A 19,547-nucleotide genomic window follows, 5' to 3' on the forward strand; every position below is an offset into this window, starting at 1 on the left:
TATATTCCTCCCACCTTCTACTGCTCATCATTATGGTAGAAAGTTCTTTGCTGAGCAAAGACAGAACTCTAGGAAATGTTGACAGTGCTAACTTGGCAACCAGTTAATTCTTCTTAAGAAACACTTGCTTCTTAAGAGAACAACTATTCAGATGAATGAAATGCTAGAGCATATGTTAACTGGCAGACCATATACCCATCTGGATTTGAAAAGCTCATTTTGTGGATGTACTTGGCATGTCCTGCAGCACTGGAAAGGTTAATTCCTGGCAGAAAATATGAGATGCTGTTTTTGGAGTTGGGTAGGTACTGATTGGTACTATCCTTATCTGTGACTGGAGCTAGCTCACAGGCACTCTGTGGATCTTCCAGACAGTTGCTCTCAGCTCTAAGAGGGTACTTCCCACTCGGTAGCCGCCATGTAATGCCTGATTAGATTACTTCCTGTAAACCCTCCTCCTCGGTGCTGACTCACTCTGCCCTGCTTTACTGCCATTCAGAATGGCAAAGTGGCTCAGGGCAATGATATTGGGAGAGAGACTGGGCATTGTGTGCACTTTGAATGCTAATGTGGGGCTGTATAACTGAGCGATCATTGGGCAATGGAGCAGTGAGGCTCTGAGACCTCCAAAATGTGAGTCACGATGAGATGTTGACTTTTTGAAACAGATATTATATTTTCTCCACTTTCTCTGTTTCAGTATTCTATCAATACTATATCCCTATAAGCAGGGCCCTATTAATGCAGGGGCTTTAAGGGCTGCAGTCCAGGGCCTAAGGCTAAGGGGAGCCCTGCAGGCTGGATTTAGCCTGCTGCCTCTTTTCATCTGACCAGCGGCATGTCTGTGTGCCACAGGCCATACACCAGTCCCTGAGCCTCACGCCTCCCTTCCCCCCGCCCCCAGGGCTGGAGCCGCGAGCGCTGCCTTGCTTATGTGTCCCTGTGGCTCCTAGCTAGGGGTGTTCAGGGAATCTCTGTGTGCTGCCCCCAGTGCCACCCCTGCAGCTCCCATTGGTCAGGTACTGCAGCTAATGGGAGCTGCAGGGGTGGCGCCTATGGGCATGGGCAGCATGCAGCATGCAATGCAGCCTGACTCCTGTGCCTAGGAGATGGACATGCTGGACACCTCAGGGATGACCGCCAGGCCAGGCCAGAGGAGGGCCGGCCCGCCGATGGCCGGTTTCTCGAAGATGGAGGCAGGCATGGTAGCAGCTATGCCTGCGCTCTGGGTGGCAGGTCTGCATGAGCCACCAGGTGTAGTCTATTAATTAATTAGACTAATGTCAGGATATCCCATTCCCCCTTACTCCTGCCCCCCACTTACCCCTTCTCCATATAGAGCAGGGGGGATACACAGTAGGAAGGCTCAGGACAGAGAGCTGGCCACAGCTGCTGTCTGAACTTCCTGATCTTTTTAAAAGCAATGTACTTAGAACAGGGGTAGGCAACCTATGGCACACATGCCGAAGGCAGCACGCAAGCTGATTTTCAGTGGCACTCACACTGCCCAGGTCCTGGCCACCGGTCTGGGGAACTCTGCATTTTAATTTAATTTTAAATGAAGCTTCTTAAACATTTTTAAAATCTTATTTACTTTACATACAGCAATCGTTTAGTTATATATTATAGACTTGTAGAAAGAGACCTTCTAAAAATGTTAAAATGTATGCCTGGCACACCAAACCTTAAATTAGAGTGAATAAATGAAGACTCGGCACAGCACTTCTGAAAGGTTGTCGACCTCTGACTTAGAATATGGTGTCAGTGTACTTAAAGGGGCAATGCACATCTCTCTCTCTCCCACGTACAGGATGTGTGCCTCTATCTGCCATGCTGTCTTCCTTCCCTGCATTCACTTCCTTTGATTGTGTCATTTGTGGCTTCTCTGCACCCTATGTTGGATTCTCTTCCAGGTTTGGATCAGGTCCTAGGCAGTGGTCCTGATCTGAGAAACATTCAATAGGTAAGGCCCGTGCTACTAGAGAGACCCTTTCTCCTTCATTTGACCCTCCCCACTCCACCCCACACACGTTCATCTGCAATTGACCGGCACAGTATAGCTGAGGCTTCATCTTGAAACCCAGGTACCCTCAGGCGAACCCTTTAGACTAGGATTACCAACCACTGGTGATTAGGATGATCTGAAATGTTGTGACCACTCCTTATGTAAGAAACATTCCCTATTTGATGGCTGCTGTCCTATGACCTTTATTCAACATGGAGTTGCAGCAATGGAACAACGTAAAAGTTCATTCACTATGTGTGATTTTGTACTTTGAATAAAGCATCCAGGGTATGGTCTCTTAAAGATGTGTTTTTCATAGTGGATTTTTATTTCCTTGAAACTTAGGAAGGTCACCTTAGCATCATTGTCAATTCTCGAAGTTTTCGTGCATCTCTCACAATGTGGCATTTGAGACTCTTCTCTTTTTTTTCATTTCAAAAGGGTTCTTGTTCCTAGCCTGAGAGAGAAAAAGCTTGAAACCATGTGCTCAGCGCAGGGCCACCACGGGGGTGGGAGGAGGGGGAAGGCAATTTGCCCCAGGCCCTGCAGGGACCCCCATGAGAGTTTTTGGTGAGTCTTCAACAGCAGGTCCTTCAGTGCCGCCGAACACATGCAAAGCAAGTGAAGGACACGCTGCCGAAGACCCGGAGCTTCTTCCGCTCTGGGTCTTTGGCAGCAGGGGCTTCTTCTGCTCCAGGTCTTTGGCACCAATTCAGCAGCGGGGGCTCCTTCTGCTCTGGGTCTCTGGTGGCAGTTCAGCAGCGGGTCCTTCACTCGCTCTGGGACCCGCCACCAAAGTGCCCCGGAGCAGAAGGACTCCCGCTGAAGACCCCACTCCCCACGAATCCCCTGGGCAGCCCTGACTCAGCAAACCTGAAGGAAGGCCATTTTTTTTCCTAAGTCTCATGGTGTCTTTAGGCCTTTCTCGTGCCTTTTGGGGGCCTGACTCATGATTTGTTGAAGGCTTGGGATAGGGCTGCCAGTTTTGGTTGGATGTATAACATGACCCAATCTCTAACTAAAGATTCTTTAATGCCTGGAGATTCCAGGACACTCCTGGAGTTACCAACGCGAGCTCGGGGTGACAGTGCTGCCTCGGGAAGGAGCCCGAGAGGGTCTAAGGGACAGGCTGGGAGAGCTCTGGCGCATGGCTCCGGGCAGGAGCAGCGTTGAAGCGGCTGGGTAGGCGCTAGGGAACAGCCTTGCATAGGAGGCGGCGAGGGGCGGAGCAGGTGGCTCGCCCTACTACGCATGCTCGTACCTGCCACCTCCTCGCGCCGTCGGCCGCATGCGGCACTCAGCGGCCGGGTGAGCGGTAGCTGCGGGGCCATGAGGCTGGCGGAGGGGCGCTTCGGCCGGGCGCTCCTTCCCCCTCCGCAGCGAGCGTAGCAGAGCCGTCCCTTCCCCCTCCGCGGCCATTGATGCCGCTGCCGTTGGGCGGCGGTGGCGCGCGCCGCAGAGGGGCCGTTTGATTCCGGGCCGAGGCCTGGGGCTGCCCCCAGTATGCGATGGGGAACTGCTGGGCGCAGTGGTGCTGCGGCCTCTTCCTGCGGAGAGAAGCGGGGCGGACCCAGCGAGGCGGAGGGTAAGGCGGAAGGAGCAGCCCCCTGGGGCGGGGAGGTGCCGGCCCGGGCTGGCTCCGCCCTGCGCCGGGTCGGGTGGGGGCGGATTCAGCGGGGTCCTGCGCGGTCTTTGTCCCGCCCTCCCACGGCCGGACCCCGGCGGGGCGGAAGGGCCTGGCGGCGGCGGCGGCGGCAGCAAAGAGAGGGGGGGCTGGGCTAGGCTAGGCTGTCCCCTCGCTGGGATGGGACCGACCCCCGGGTGAGCCGGGGGCGGGGGTATATGTGCCGCTGGCAGGGCAGCAAGCGGGGCCTGGCACGGGCGGGAGCGGGAGTTGGTCGGGGCTGGCTCGGGATCGGGCCCGGCAGGGTGTACCTGGGAGGGGTAGATGGAGGCGGCCAGGGGGTGGCGCTGTGGCCTGGAGGAAGCTCGGGGAGGTGACCCCTCCCCCCCATGGCTCGGGCCTCCAGCGTGGACAGAATCCACTGAGTGAAACCATTTCTTATGGCCAGCAGCTGGCTGATCTGTTACGTCTCTGTCATACTAGGGGTGCTCAGACTCACCGACCTTGTGCGAGCCTAGGTTCTTGCTTGTTGGAACTGTCTAGTTCCCCCTAAAGAGGTAATGGGAGAACTTGAGAACCACGGTTTCAGCTTGAGGTCTTTGCAAAACCTTGTGGAAGACTTCAGGGGCTTCTCTACATTTGAAATGCTGCAGTTGTGCCACTGTAGCACGTCGTTGTAGAGGTTACCTAGACCAATGGGAGGGTTCTCCCAGCAGAGTAGGTAATCTACCTGCCCAATAGGCGATAGGTTGCTGAAATAATTTTTCCATCAACCTAGCCCAGTCAACACAGGGACTTAGATCAGCTTAATTGTGCCACTCAGGGGTGTATATTCTTTATGCCCTTGAGCAAATGTAGGTTGGTTGATCTTATTTTCTAATGTAAATTAGCCCTAGGACTCTAATGCTACGTAGGAAATTACATTGAAAACTTGCTGCTGGGAGTTAGTGCCTCCTGGTACTTTCACAAGGTAGATCCTTTGTTCTCCAACAGTAATTATGACTCCAGGGATAAAAGTAATCTCTGGTAAAGGTACTTTAGCAGTGTCCAGAGAGGGTGTAAACTTAGGATTCTGATGTATAGTTTCCTCGAGCCCCTTTGACTGCACAACTACAATTAGTTTTCAGTAAATTCTTAGAATGCATTGGGGACAGCTTTTTGTTTCAGAAAGTGGAGGAAGTAACTGGGGGGACAGCCATTTTAGACATAATTCTGACCAGCAGGGAGGAACTGGTGAATCTGAAGGTTGAAGGTAGTTTGGGTCGAAGTGATCATGAATTGATAGATTTCATGATTCAAAGGAAGTTAAGGCGAGAGCAGCAAAATAAGGACAGTGCACTTCAAAAAAGCAGACTTTAACAAACTCAAAGACCTGCTAGGTAAGATCCCATTGGAAGAAAATCCCAGGTGATAAAGGAGTTTAGGAGGACTGTGAGTTTCCCCAGGAAACAGGATTAAAGGCACAACAACTGCAAACTATCCCAGTGTGAATGAAAAATCCATATTGGCTTTTTAGTATATTTCATATCAGGAGCTCTTTAATGGACTGAAAAATCAAAAAGGAATCTTATAAGAAGTAGAACTATGGATGAATTGTGAAGGAGATGTATAAAAGAATAGTACAAGCATCTAGGAACAAAAAAAAAAAAGACCAAGACCCAATAAGGCCTTGTCTACACTGGCAAGTTTCTGTGCAGTAAAGCAGCTTTCTGCAGTGTAACTCCTGAAGTGTACACGCCACCAAGCTACTTAGTGCGCAGAAACTCCTCAGTTGCAAAAAAACCACCCTGATGAGAATCGTAAGCCTTAAAGTGCAGAGGCTCCAGCTAGGGTGATCAGATGTCCCAATTTTTGGGTCTCTTTCTTATATAGGCTCCTATTACTCCCTACTCCCATCCCCATTTTTCACATTTGCTGTCTGGTCACCCTAGCTCCAGCGCTGTATTGGCAGTGTAAACATTACAGTGCAGAAGGAAATCAGTTGGCCTCCAGAAGTGTCCCATAATCCCTCGAGTGGCTGCTTTGCTCATTGTTTGAACTTTGCTGCACCAAGCTCCCTTTCTGACAGCCATTGCATGCTGTGCTGATCTGCTCTGGGACACACAGCAAACCATTAATGTGGAATGCTCCTCCTGTTGAACACAGAGGCAAGTGTATGCGAGAGAGCTGGAGAGGGATGCAGGGGGCTGATGTTGGGGTTTTCTCCCTGCCTCAGGACTGGTTGCTTCCTGCCGCTGGCTGAACTTGCAAGACAGTATGCTGACACACTCTCTCCCCCCAAAACACCCTGTCCTTCCTCCCCCGACATACATATATACACACACACTTCCTGTCCCACACTCTTCCCTCTCCCCTCCCAGTTGAAAAGCAGCTGACAATGTAGCAGGAGGCCCATGAAATAATGGCATTGGGAAACCTGCATCATGTGGTGCTGTGCCTGCCCCATGAGACATTGAAAACCCTTCCCAAAGCACCCTGAGCGCAGTTGCACAGTGGCAGATAGCTACCACAGTGCACTGCTCTCTTTGCGGTTGCAGTAGCTGCTAATGTGGATGCACTCCACCATCACAAGGAGCCCAGTGTGGACATGCAACAGCTGTTTAATTCCAGCGCTTTAATAATAGTGGCATAACTCATTGTGTAGAAACTTGCCAGTGTCAACATATCCTAAGTTATACCTAGCAGGGATCATAAAAGGCAATAAGGAGCTTCTTTGCATACATTAGGAGCAAGGGAAAGTCTAGGTCCTCCACTTAGGGCCAGAAGTAGACCTAATACAAGATGACATCAAGAATGCTGAGGTGCTTAATGCCTGTTTTGCTTCAGATTTTGTGAAAAAGGTTAATGATGAAGAGATGCTAAATACAATTAACATTTATGCAAGCCAATATAGGAAAAAACAGGTTAAAGAATGTCTAGGTAAGTTAAATGTACTCAAGTTGCTGAGACCTGATTAAATTCATATTAGAGTAGTTACAGAACTAACTGAAGCAGTCTCAGAACAATTAGCAATTATCTTTGAGAACTCATTGAGGATGGGTGAGTTTCCAGAAGACTGGAGAAGGGCAAACCTAACTTTTAAAAGGGGAATAATGAGGACCTGAGTAATTATAGACCAGTCAGGCTAATTTTGGTACCTGGAAAGATATTGGAACAAATTATTAAACACTCACTTTGTAAGCACCTAGAGGCTAATAGGGTTATGAGGAATAGCCAGTCATCAAGAACAAATCATGCAAAACCAACCTAATCTCCTCCTTCAACGGGGTTACTGGCCTAGTGGACAGAGGAAAGAGTAATTATGAGCTATGTTAATCTTTTTAGTAAGGCTTTTGACATAGTTCCCACATGATGTTCTTATAAGCAAACTAGGGAAAAGAAGTCTAAATGAAATTACTATGAAGTGGGTGCACAACTGATTGAAAGACCATACATACTCATAGAGTAGTTATCAATGTTTCGCTGTCAAAGCGGGAGGATGTTTCTAGTGGGGCTCCCTAGGGGTTAGTCCTGAGTTCAGTACTGTTCAATATTTTCATCAATGACTTGAATAATGGAGGGGAGAGCATGCTTATAAAATTTGCAGATGACACCAAGTTTAGAGGTGTTACAAGCACTTCAGAGAACAGGATTAGAATTCAAAATGACCTTGACAAATTGGAGACTTGATATGAATTAAACCAGGTGAAATTTAGTAAAGACAAGTGCAAAGTGCTATACTTAGGAAGGAAAAATAAAATGCATAACTACGAAATGAATACTCGCTAGGTGATAGTACTGCCAAAAAGGATCCAGAGGGATTGTAGTGGATCACAAATTGAATGAGTCAGCAGTGTGATGCAGTTGTGGAAAGGGCTAATATCATTTTGGGGCATGTTAACAAGTGTTGTATGTTACCCATGAAAGTAATTGTCCCACTGCACTTTGCACTGGTGAGGCTTCAACTGGAGTACTGTGTCCAATTCTGGGTGCTACACTTTAAGAAAGATAAGAATAAATTGGAGAGAGTTGAAAGAAGAGTAACAAAAGTGCTAAAGAAAACCTGACCTATGAGGAAAGGTTTTAAAACAAACAAACAAACTTGACATGTTTAGTCTTGAGAAAAGAAGACTGAAGGGAGACCTGATAAGTCTTCAGGTATGTTAAGGGCTGTTGTAAAGAGCACAGTAATAATTTGTTTCCATGGCCACTAGAAATAATGGGATTAATCTGCAGTCAGGGAATTTAGATTAGATATTAAGAAAAATGTTCTAACTATAAGAATAGTTAAGGCTTGGAATAGGCTTCCAAGGGAGGTTGTGGAATCTCCATCCTTGGATTTTTTTTTTTTTTAAGAACAGGTTGGACATGCATACCTGTGCCTGTGCGTGCACACTCCCCCAAATTCAGTAGCTTTGAAATGACTTGGAGTTTAGCTTGATGAAAAATTAAAACATTTCATGTTTTTATCAACATTCTGAACAACTGTGGCTTTTGGTTGATCAAAAAACTCCCAAAATTCTGCTATGCTTTTATTTAGAAAAAAGTTGATAAATTAGTAAACTGTTCAAATGTGTGTTCTTTTGGGGGGGTCTTGATATCTGCGATGTAAGCCAAATATGAATCAATTAGCATCTGTAAAAATCTAAGCGTAGTCTTTGAGGAAGGTCTTTAATATATTTCTATAGATAGTTAATAAATATTTGACTTAAGTATATACTGAACAAATATTTTGCCCAAAGATTAAAAATAATCACCTCTGCTGATTGCCAACATGAAAGCTTTCAGTCTAGAAAGATTTGTTTGTTTCCAATAAGTTATGAGCGACTGAGAAAGGGAAAGTTGGACTTTAGAAAGTTGTGAATCTTGTAGATGTTTCATGGAACTGTGGGATGGGAGAGAGAATATTATGGTATTAGTTGAGAGAGTTTAGAAATTCTGAAGACCTCTGTAGTAAATGCTATGTAAAGTGAATTTTACTGATAAAATTGGCAGAAATCCCTGGTTCCAACCCATATTGTGGATGTATACAGATCCATACTTATGGGATCTGATGCTGCTCCCACTGAAGGTAATGGTAATCACTTATGGGAGAGAGTTCAGCCTCGCTGAGGAAATTAGTGCTTCACCTTCATTGTTGTATGCATTGAAGTCTCAAACTATAAAATTGGAGAGATCTCTTGTAAATGCTAAGGCTAAGAATTCTTTACTGTTTACTTTGCACTGTAGTGCATTTATATATGAGGCTTGCAAAGCACTTCACAAACACTAATCTAAATTGAATTTATATTTGTATGAAATTGCAGAAATTATTTTAAAATGTCCGCTATATGAATTACTGTAATAATTGAGTTCTTAGGGGAAGAAGAAAGGTTGCCTAAGCTGCCTGCTAAGCTACAGAATTTGGTCTGTTTTAAAATGATCATTTTTAATTGTGTCCTGAAACAAATTTATGTTAATGTTGCTCTTCAAATAAAACTTAATGTTTCTGGCCTCCAGTCGTATTAAAAAGTAGGTCAGGTCTAGTTTGTCCCTGTCTTCAATCATAAGCTTTTTCTCTTTGCTCCCAGAGAGATCACATCATTCATAAAAGGCAGCTGTGGGAAATAAATATAATTGGAGCTCCTGGCATTCTTTTGCTATAATTTCCCTAATAAGATTAAAGCATAAACATTTTTATCACTTAAGTAAAAAACAAAATCAGTTTAATATTTTAATAACTTTCCATATGTCCATGTTCTTGCATATCTAATTTTATTACAAGATTGTAATATAACCCCTCCTCCCCCCATGACTACTTAAACAGGGTTGTATTTAGCTTATTTACTTCTTCCATGGAGGTGTAAATGTGAACCCTGTATGTCTCTTTTTCCCATACAATATTTTGTCATTCTTCTCTAGATATATCAACTTTAAAGGTTTAATTGGCTAACCTGTAATGTCAAAAAGGTCATGATTTTGTATGAGCTGCAAGAGATGGAGAAGTGAAGCAATACTGTAGCCTTCTCCCTTAAAAGTTCCTTCAAGAAAATAATCAAATGTATCAGTATTTAAATATAGAATATCAGAACATAATATACATATGCACATTAATGATGTACTGAGACAAATGGTAAGTGATGATGAAAGCAACATTTTCCCCACTCCTTCCTTGTTCACTCAAGGCCCTACCCTGAGAGATGCCCAGTGCCCTCATGTCGTCCATAACCTTAGTGAGATGTCAGGGCACTGAGTTCCTGAAAGGCCCACGCTTATCATTTCTGTACATAACAGGGAACAACAGAGCCAAGGGACACAAAATGCCTCTTCTGTTGCTTTTTATCCATCCCTTTAGACAATTATTCAGTTTAAAACAGGAGGTATGCATTCTGGACACCATTTTTAAACATGATGCTATTGTGAGCTGAAAACAAAAGCAACATGGGGAAGCAATGTAAATGGCTTGGGGGGATTGTTTTCTTTTGTTTCTGTTTTTTTGGTTAAAAACAATCATTAATTTAAATCTGAGGCTTTTTAAAACTCATTTGGAAATTTGTGCTATTGCAACTTTAGATTAAAATTCAACAAACTTAATAATAATGAATGGAATCATAAATGCAATTTTTAAAATGCCACTACGGGTAGAGTATATTTATTGAATTTTGCAACATTGGTATCGGCAGAAATCAAAATTGAAAATTAAGGCCTTGATTTTGGAAACACTTCAGGTACATAACTATGCTTATGAATAGTCCCACTGACATAAGTCGGCCTGCGTGTGTTTAGTGTTAAGCTTGTGCCTGAGTGTTTTTAGCATCAGGGCAAAACATTTACTTTTATTTTAAAAAAAAAGAAAGAACTTTTAATGGCATCAAATCTTTTACTTCAAAACAAAATTGCTTCCATGTTAACTATGAAAAGTTATTTAGACTTTAATGTTAAACTTAATGTGAACTTTTTAAAAAACATAAGCTGAAAATTTCAAAAACAGAAGGCTAAAGATAGGCATATAAGGATATTCAAAGTCACTGAAGTAACTTTGGACCCATTGATTTCTAACTGCAAACCCTGATGAAGGCATGTAGCCTCATTAACTTGTTTTTCTTCAATATTTTGCCTTCAGTGTAGTCAAAATGACAGTTATGTTGCTGATACTTGGCTGAGGATTCTGCCTCTCAAGAGTGGCGTTACATGGTTATGTGGAGTTCTGGGCTTCAGCATATTGTCTGTTCTTTCCAACCCAGTTACATCAGTCAAGGAACTGGGCTTTATTTGAGCCCTCCTAGACTTGTTACAATCCATTGGGCTTGCTGTAACATAGCTGTTTTCTCAAAACTCTGGGAGACCATTCCATAGCCTAGTACGTCTCACCAGTCTGGAAGTTTTCCTAGTGTCAACCTAAATTTTTCTTTCCTTAATTTCACCCTTTCTTTTTTAAGTGGGTGGTGGGTGTGCACATGTGCTCTTTCTCTGTGCTACAAAACATTTTGGGAGCTGAACATCTAGAAAAGCTCCTCTAACAGTGAGTAAGAGCAGTCACGGTTGGGTTACCCTGGAAGTTATTTCTGGAAAGAACAGTAGTTTTTATTTATGCCTGTGCTAGAATTTATAATGTATAAATACAACCATACCTAAAGCAGCAGTGGTCTGCTATTTGAGAGCCAATATTCTAAGAGGTGATAGCTTGAAAATAAAAAAGTCTTGGTTGAAAGTCTTGGATAAATTCCTTATTATGCTCGCCTGACTCCTTAAGATATACTTATGTCTGTCAGTGACTCAAAGAAAGGCTTGGATCTCTGTAGTTGCTATGCGCAACCACCCTCTGCAAAAAATGTAATTTGATTCCCAAATTGTGATCCATGGAGAACTGGCAAGTCAAATGGTGCTGGTTTACTACCTTGTTTCTTGATGCTTTTTTGGATAAATCAGTAATCTTTCTGAAGAAACAAAGGATATAAAAGGCTAGCCCCCTAGCTACATGAGTAAACAGTCAAAGAATGACACTCTACAAGTTGGCATTTGTTACATAGAACACTGCTAGCAGGCATAATGATCAATGAGTTTTTCAGAGGCTGGCCAGAATGATGTGTCTTGAAGGAAATAGGTAAAATGTACTAAAACTGGTTAACACAGTTTAAAAATAGAAATGCACAATGGCAGCAAATGCAAAGCGATCATCATCCTGATACATTACTCCTTCACTGGGAAAGGAGTTTATTCTTTTTACACCTTCCTTCCAGTTTGAAAAAAAAACATTTTTACATCCTCAGACAAGTATTTTTCATACTCCAGTTTGTCTCCCCTGTAATATTATGCATCAGTTAATATAACTCTATTAATTGACAATAATAAATTAGCTTAAGCCTAAACATTAAAATGAATTCACAATGGCTTTTGAAGTATTTTGCTCCTGAGCTGCTTCTAATTTTGCGATTAAAATGGTAGTGGTGTAACTATTAGACCTGACTTCATTCTGTCATAAATAACTTTTTAAAAATATTTTTAGAAGCTATTTGAACTCTAGAACTGCTAACCTGCCATGAAATTATGGGTTTATTTTCTAGATCAAAGTATTTTAGAACATGTTCAACTGGAGAACACTTCACTATTGAGGTAAGTACTTTTTTCCCCTAAGCCTTGAAACCTTTTTTTAAAAGTTGCACCCCCACCAGACTTTCTGGCACTTGTCATTGTTTGCATAGAATGGAACCTCTTAACAGTATATCAGACTAAAGCACTAAGTGAATTATGAAATAGTAATTGTCATGCCACTTCTCTTGATCAAGTAAAAAGACTTAGGCATGTCAGTGTTCTAAATTGTAATGCATATAGGAATCAAAGTATTGGTTTTCTGTGTCCTATCCAGCAGCAGATGAGACAGAAGCAAAAATTCTCAAGTCCTGTCTATATTACAGCTTCCACTACTTCTGTGCCTTATAGGAACTCCTGTGGGCTGTGCTGCCGACCGATGCTTGTAGATTGACTCTACTATAGACGTAGGAAGCAGCACTGGATGGCTTCTGTTGGTTTTATTTTGATCTTTGTGATAGGTCAACCTACTGCAGTGGCTTGTGCAACTTATAAGGCTGCATATATTTTGGATTCAGCCTTCTGTGCTTAGATAAAGCATCCTAATGTTTTCATTGACTTTTACTCCCTGATACGCAAAGTTGTCATCCTGCTTAGAATCCTCATTTCTGTTTCAAGTAACTAATTTTTCTGCCTGAATTTGTTGTTGTATATCTCCAAAGTGGAAAGGGATAAACTGAGGCGTCTCTGTGGAAGAGGTATATCTATGCTGCAGCTTTCCAGGAGGCAGATTCGGGGATGGGAGACTGGGACCGTTTTAGGAGGTTAGGATCCATAGCTGGAAGAGAGAGTTTTCCATCTTTTGCTTAGGAAAGCCTGTATTTATTTCTTCAGAGATGTCAATGGTGCCTGGAGCTTTTGTATAGGCAATTTATTTGTTTTTTATAAGTTAATTATTTTTGCCCTATGAATACTTTTCAGAAAACATGTCATGAATTTTATTTATTTTAATATTTTAGTGTTAGCTTGCAATACAGCTTTTGGCTTTGGTGCACTTTTACACTAATATACAGAACTTCTGTGTCTCTAGTGCCTATAACTGATAATTTTACGGCTCTTATTCATATCAGAATACATGAGCTTGAGAGAATTCATCAGTCGTTAACTAATAAAACCATAAATTACCCTCCCAGCGGAGTTGCTCGGGGCACTGTATAATACCAAATGCAATGAAATGCAACAAAACTCTTAATTCTAATTCTTAACCTCTTAATTATTACATTCTGTGTAGAAGAAAACAACTTACAAGCTATGTTTGTAGGGAAGCTGGTCACACTCCAAAAGCAATAGCTCTTCACAAAGTAGAAGATTTGATAATTGAATATTCTTGTCTTCAGCTTTAATTGGAGCAGCATTTCCACAAAATATGCCTAATAGGTAAACGTTGTAATTATGCTGATTTTTATTTGTGTTCATTAAAGTGTGGTGTTTGTATCGCAATGACTGCTTGTCAGTAACCTTGTATACTCTATATTGTTTTTCTTTGCAGTTTGAGAATCTAGTGGAAAGTGATGAGGTAAGTACTTGGGTTTCACAGTACAGCACTCAGTAATTCAACACACTTTCACACTGGTAAAAAAATGTATTTGTAGTCCCAAGATCTACATCTTGCTAACCCTTTTGGCTGCAGCTAACTTCTGCATTGGTCTCTTCATAGAGGAGTTGCTGGTATTTCTTTGACGCTATCAGGGCTTGATTTTCTTCCTCTTGGATAGTAGTAAATAATATTTCTCTGGTTACGGGGAATGGAGAGAAGTGGGACTGCAAAGGGAAGTGCAGGATTATTATAATGGGACTTGTGGAAAAAAAAATTATACCTGATAAAGATTCAGTGTGTAGGGGTATCCTACATAAGAGTAGGAATACTTGGCTAACTGTAATCTTTTGGTAAAACACAAACATTCCCCATATCATTTGAGTAGTGGCAGTACAGCATGCTTCTATACAGAGAATCTGAGTTTGGCACCTGAACTATTATAAGCACTAACTTGAACTGGTAGAAGCACTGGAATCAGTGTCTTTAGCTCCATCTAGGAATGTGTGCGTTGGAGTTACTCTTTGGTAATGCCCCACTTCATTTCTGAAGCCTAACACAAGGAAGTAGTTCACTCATGCTACTGGGAGTTGCTTTCAGTCCATCCTTCACTGCAACTTAGTTTTTAAAGGAAAGTAGTAAAGGGGGGATTTCTGTGTCAACAAGCCTCTTTTCCCAACTCCCTGGCAACTCCAAAAAAAAAAAAAAAAAAAAAAGACAAAACAAATACCATTCAGGAGGTACAGTTAGAACTTCTCAGAGACCTGGAGGCAGTTGGACTCTGTCCACATGACCCAATGAATTCAAAGACATGCTGTCACCTGGCACAAGAGTGAAATTACTGCACATAGGGTATACATACTAGACTTGCTCTGCCAGTTTTTGCTATCTAAGAATGAACTTGTTTAAATGTTGGTACTGCAAAATTTAAACAGTGACCCTTACTGGTCTCTTTTGCACCTTCAATAAACAGGATTGGCATCCTTTGTGGTTCCAATGTCTGTACATAAGCAGTAATCTACAAGGTGTGGGTTTATAATGGATACCAGCACAGTTCAAGTATGCTGAGGCACTAGGTCAAAAGTGGCATTTTCAACCATCTGTGAAGTGCAAATAGTTCTGTGACTGCTGCTTAGGAGTGTCCTTGCACAACAGCTTTAAAAAACTTCCTTAAAAAGAAATAAAAAATAAATGGTGGCACGGGTCAGTCACTGGTTTCTCCTGAACAGTTCATCAGTTTTCTCAAATGGAAAATGGACTGCTTCTGGCATAGCTTAGTGATTTTCTTGTCAAGTTTTTTAGAAAAAATTATAAATCTTTCTAAAGTTAATCTAATAGGTTCTTAATGGCCTCTTGAAGGCTAGTGACCCTAGAACTTGGCAAAACGTGTACACCATTTTATCTGGAGCAAATCTCTCTCCTGGGATACTATAGTGGTTCATTTCACTGCCCAGCCTCAGTAAAGGGGTTATGGTGGACAAACAGCAAAGGAAAAAGCCTAAAGAAGAAAATTTGCTTCTGATGTAATTCTTCCCTAGTGAAATTCCTAGGCAGAAATCTGTGCCTTTCAGTGACTGAGGGCAAGTCTACACTTAAAAAGTTTCAGCTGCGCTGCTGCATTTCTTTAGCGAAGAGCTTCTTCCGTCAACATAGTTAATCCACCTCTGTGAAAGGCAGTAGCTATATTGATGTAAGAAGCTCTCCCACTAACATAGCACTGTCTACGCTGGAGGTTAAGTTAATATAACTGCGTCACTCAAGAGTGTGGATTTTTCACCCCCTGAACGACGTAGTTATACCAAGTTAAGTGTATAGTGTAGGCCAGTGGTTCCCAAACTCTAACAACCTGTGAACCCCTTTCACTAAAATGTCAGGTCTCACAAACCCTGTCCTAAAAATGAATATTTCCAGGGATTTTCTCCTTTTCCTGAGTATAATTTATAAAAAGCAGTGATCTTGGAAATATAAAATTCATTTTTATGACATGTTTATTGCACACTATTTATTATTATTTATAATTACAGTGTTTTGATTACATTATGAAAATGGCAAAATTCTCCCAAGATCTCACTTTCATAGCTTATATCACTCTGAATAAGCCTGTCATAAGACAAGGCTCCTATGTTTCATCAAGGAGTATCAGATGTGAAACAGCTTGAAGTTATTTAAGCCAACTCGAAGAGTTCCTCCTACACAAGCATTCAGGTCTTGAGCAGTCCAGGCAAACAGTGCACATTACAACAAAGTTTAAACTTGTTTTTCATAATTTTAAAAACAATACTAGCTGCCTATTTAATTTTAAAAATAGCCACCTCCCTTTCCATTTCTTATAAGGAGTCTTGAAGTTTAAATCTCCTCAGTTGATAGATATGCTTGCTTTGATCTGCTTAGCTCTTGGAAGTCCAGGGGCTCTGGACTGCTGGACCTGTGCTGCCCAGAGTCCCTAGGGACAGCTGTGTCTCCGTTAGGGATTTTTTTCCTGAGAACCTCCTGTAACATTTCAAGATCCCCAGTTTGGGAACCACTGGTGTAGAGTAACCTGAAACAAAGACCCAAGTTGCATAGGTTGCCTCCTCCCAGGCTAACATAGAATGAGGTAAACATATCACTGATCTGGTTAGTAAAGAGTAGAAGATTCACCCAGTGGTACTGTATCTGAGCCAGACCAGAATATGAAAACATGAAAGTTGCCTATCTGGGCAGCGCACTGTGGGAATGCCAATTCAAGTTTTATGCAGTTCTCTCACTCTGCTTGTGCATAAATTGGCTCAGGCAACAAGCCATTCAAAAGGATCAAAATAGGCCTCACAACTTCACTTCCAAACAAGCACATGCTGATAATGATGGACAATATGTTGCCAAGTCATGTCAAGAAACAGAGGTCCCTAAGTCCAAAACGCTTCAGAGGGAACCTAATATATTTGTCCCGTGGGCGGAACAACACCTTTTTCCAGCAAGAGTGCTTCTCATCTGGGAGAAGGGTGATGTAAGGGGAGACTAGCTAAGTGGACAGACTAGGAAGAGTGGAATCTTCACCATGAGGTCTTCAGGAATCTGAAGTTTTTCAGGCAGCAGCCATGGAGGTCTCTTCATCCATGGACAGTACCAAAGTTGCCCAGGTTCTACTCCTGGATAAACCGCAAAGGGTGGTGATAAGTTGCGCTATTTAACAAATGGCCCATCAGCCTGCTCTGGATGTTCCATGTAGTTCCCGCATGTTGCAAGGGAGAAGAGGATTGCGGGGAGAAGCCTGATCCCTCAGGCTCTTTAATGGCCAAAATAAGCTGGAGACCATAAGAGAGGACCTGCCTTGTGGTCTACCTATACAAGAAAGACCCTCTTTTCTCAGGGTGCCAGCATTCTATCACAATGCAGACAAGCTCAGACTAGCTGCCTATTACTTAGAAAGGTGAAGATGGAAAAAGAGGATGCTTGTAGCTCATTCTGTTGGATCTCTAATTACATATGGGTGTTGCTTCTGATCTTAAACTTTTGTCTGTGAACGTTTGGTGGTTTTTTAAAATAAATGTTAGATTGGTTAGTTTATACATTTAGATGTAGATAATGGATTATCTTAATTACATTGATTGTATTTATAATTTAACAGGGAGAAAGCCCAGGAAGTAGTCATAGGTAAGACATTGTTTCAAGAGCTTTTTTTTTTTACTAGCTTATGTCCTCTTCCATCATGTCAGTCAAGTTACATATGACCAGCAAAATTCATGCTGACTTTTCACTTAACTGATGCTTGAAAATTCTAATGCCAGACAGTTACCCAACTTCAGTGGATAACTGTTCACTTACAAGATATTAATATTTGCAGTGGTAATTTATTTTAATATAGTTTAAAATACTTTTAAATGGAGTTTAGTCAACAGTAAATCCATAATCTTTTGTAACCCACCTGATTTTTATATTTATTTCTGAAATGATGAACCCACACCTTAAATCTACTAGTTTTGCAAAGCTTACATTTATGTGGCATTCACAACCACTTGGATCTGACTAACGCAGCAAATAGCACCACAACCGCAGGGAGATGTTCTTCTCCACTGCCTTTGGGGCACATGCGTAGACTGTGTGGTGAGAATGATAGGAAGCAAGCCGCAGTGATCCTGAAGGGGCAAGGATGGAGGGTCCCAAACCTGGGGCTCCGGTCCCAGCCCAAACATCTACACAGCAATTGTTTTTAGACCTGCAAGCCCAAATCAACTGACCTGGGTCTTTTATCCCTGAGTAGTGTACCCTTAGAGTGCTCTGTGCAGTTGTGGCAGCCTGTGGCTTCAGTATTGAATCTAGCACCCCAGACTCCGCAGTCAGTCACTGGAGTTTGCCTACTATCAGGCCCTCACTGCACAGCCTGCAAGGGAGGAAAAGCCAGAGAGGGAATGCAATGGAGGAAGATCATCCCCGGAAGGAGGTCCAGGCCCAGGTCTGACCAAGGTAATTAAGGACCTTGGTAGCTTTCCCAAGACTGATCTTCCCCTTCTCCATGCTTGAGAGTGGGGGCCAGAAATACAATAAGGACGGTGGTAGAGAGGTCCTGGTTTCATGCAGATGGGAAGGCAGGGATAGAGGTCGTGGACTGGTTCTGGAGGTGGGGAGAGGGAAAGGTCCCAGTTTCTGGGTGGGGTGGGGGATCCCTATTGCTCTAACATACACTTCTGTGAATCTAAAATTCACCACAAGCATTCGCAGTGCTAGGCTAGACACCCCCTCCCCCCAACTGTATTTAGCTTTACATCTTTGGTACTAGTGGCTGATTCAAGCAACATCCTTAATTTTTTTCGTAAACACCCCTAAAAATCTAAAAGCAGGTTGGCATCTGAATCAATAGAAGGACTTCAAATAAATCAGTATAAAACAACAATTTTTTTCAGTAGTCTAGAACAGAAAAATCTTAAATATCTTGAAGTATCCTTCTAATTTTTAAAGGTTTCAATTTCTTTAAAAGGCTACGGCACTTGCCTTTTTGTTTTCCTCACAGGTATTCAACTTTGTTCACAATGTAGATATTTTCTAAAAGTATATTTCAGTGATTATGCATAAAAATATTTTTAAACTCAATTGCATGTTAATAAATTAATTGAAGGTAGATCTGTATAATATACAGCAAGATTGCTGATGTTTGAGTTTATTAAACATTTACTGTATTTAAACTACTGGTGCAAAGTTAAAAATAAGCAGCCTTTATTCAGGCATACAAAGATAAAACAATGCAGAATCTTTGTCTGCATTTCCTTTACCTGACTTACTTAAATATCTTGCCTTTTTAAGCCTGTGGCTTTGGTTTTTGTACTGTAAGTCAGTTTAAAAAAAAAAAATCCCCTTCTAACATCCCACAAAAAATACTTTCACAAACATTCCGCTAGTTGTGGGGGGAAATCTGGACACGAAAAAGGTTCCAGTGAATTCTCCACTGCTCTGTAATACTACAGGCTTATATACCACTCACTCAATCTTAACTTGGTCCCCTAATATTTGCAAAAATATATACAAATGTTACAAGAACATTACTAAAATGATAAAATCTTTCTATTCCATGAATTCATATCCAACATGCTATAACATTTAATATATCCTGCAATGTTATCACTTGATGCTGCAACTTCAACGGGCGCTGTGTTGGCAAAACAACTTGCCTTCAAGAGCGGGGCCTTGCTCCCTGTGAAACACTGTGCTCGTTGCTTAGTTGTTACATAATACAAAGTGCACATATGGTTACATAATTTTAGGACACTGTATAATCAACATGAAACAGATCCTCCATTCCAGTTCTTTTAATAAACACATTGTTCTGCTCCTCCTACACTTTGATCTGAGAGAATATTTTGAGC

The 19,547-nt window shown here is 42.2% G+C and overlaps 1 protein-coding gene and 1 long non-coding RNA gene across 4 annotated transcripts in view; one reads left to right on the forward strand and one right to left on the reverse strand.

Moving 5' to 3' along the window:
- Window positions 1-2,310: 2,310 nt before the first annotated feature.
- Window positions 2,311-3,354, reverse strand: LOC115652555. Its single transcript, XR_004000680.1, has 2 exons — window positions 3,267-3,354; window positions 2,311-2,462 (listed from the first exon to the last, which is right to left on the reverse strand). It is a non-coding gene; the product is annotated as an uncharacterized LOC115652555 (long non-coding RNA).
- The window catches only part of AP1AR (adaptor related protein complex 1 associated regulatory protein), a 31,777-nt gene continuing 15,525 nt past the window's right edge, over window positions 3,296-19,547 (forward strand). For 2 of the 3 annotated variants that reach the window (XM_030564712.1, XM_030564714.1), the window contains exons 1-4: window positions 3,296-3,590; window positions 12,152-12,200; window positions 13,666-13,692; window positions 17,318-17,343. In XM_030564712.1, the coding sequence (XP_030420572.1) occupies window positions 3,514-3,590; window positions 12,152-12,200; window positions 13,666-13,692; window positions 17,318-17,343 (179 nt within the window). In that variant the 5' untranslated portion in view covers window positions 3,296-3,513. Of the gene's footprint in view, window positions 3,591-3,709; window positions 3,827-12,151; window positions 12,201-13,665; window positions 13,693-17,317; window positions 17,344-19,547 lie in introns of those variants that run through there. The other variant, XM_030564713.1, reaches the window with a different exon arrangement.

This window comes from Gopherus evgoodei, chromosome 5 (assembly GCF_007399415.2).
Source record: "Gopherus evgoodei ecotype Sinaloan lineage chromosome 5, rGopEvg1_v1.p, whole genome shotgun sequence".
NCBI lineage: Eukaryota > Metazoa > Chordata > Testudines > Testudinidae > Gopherus > Gopherus evgoodei.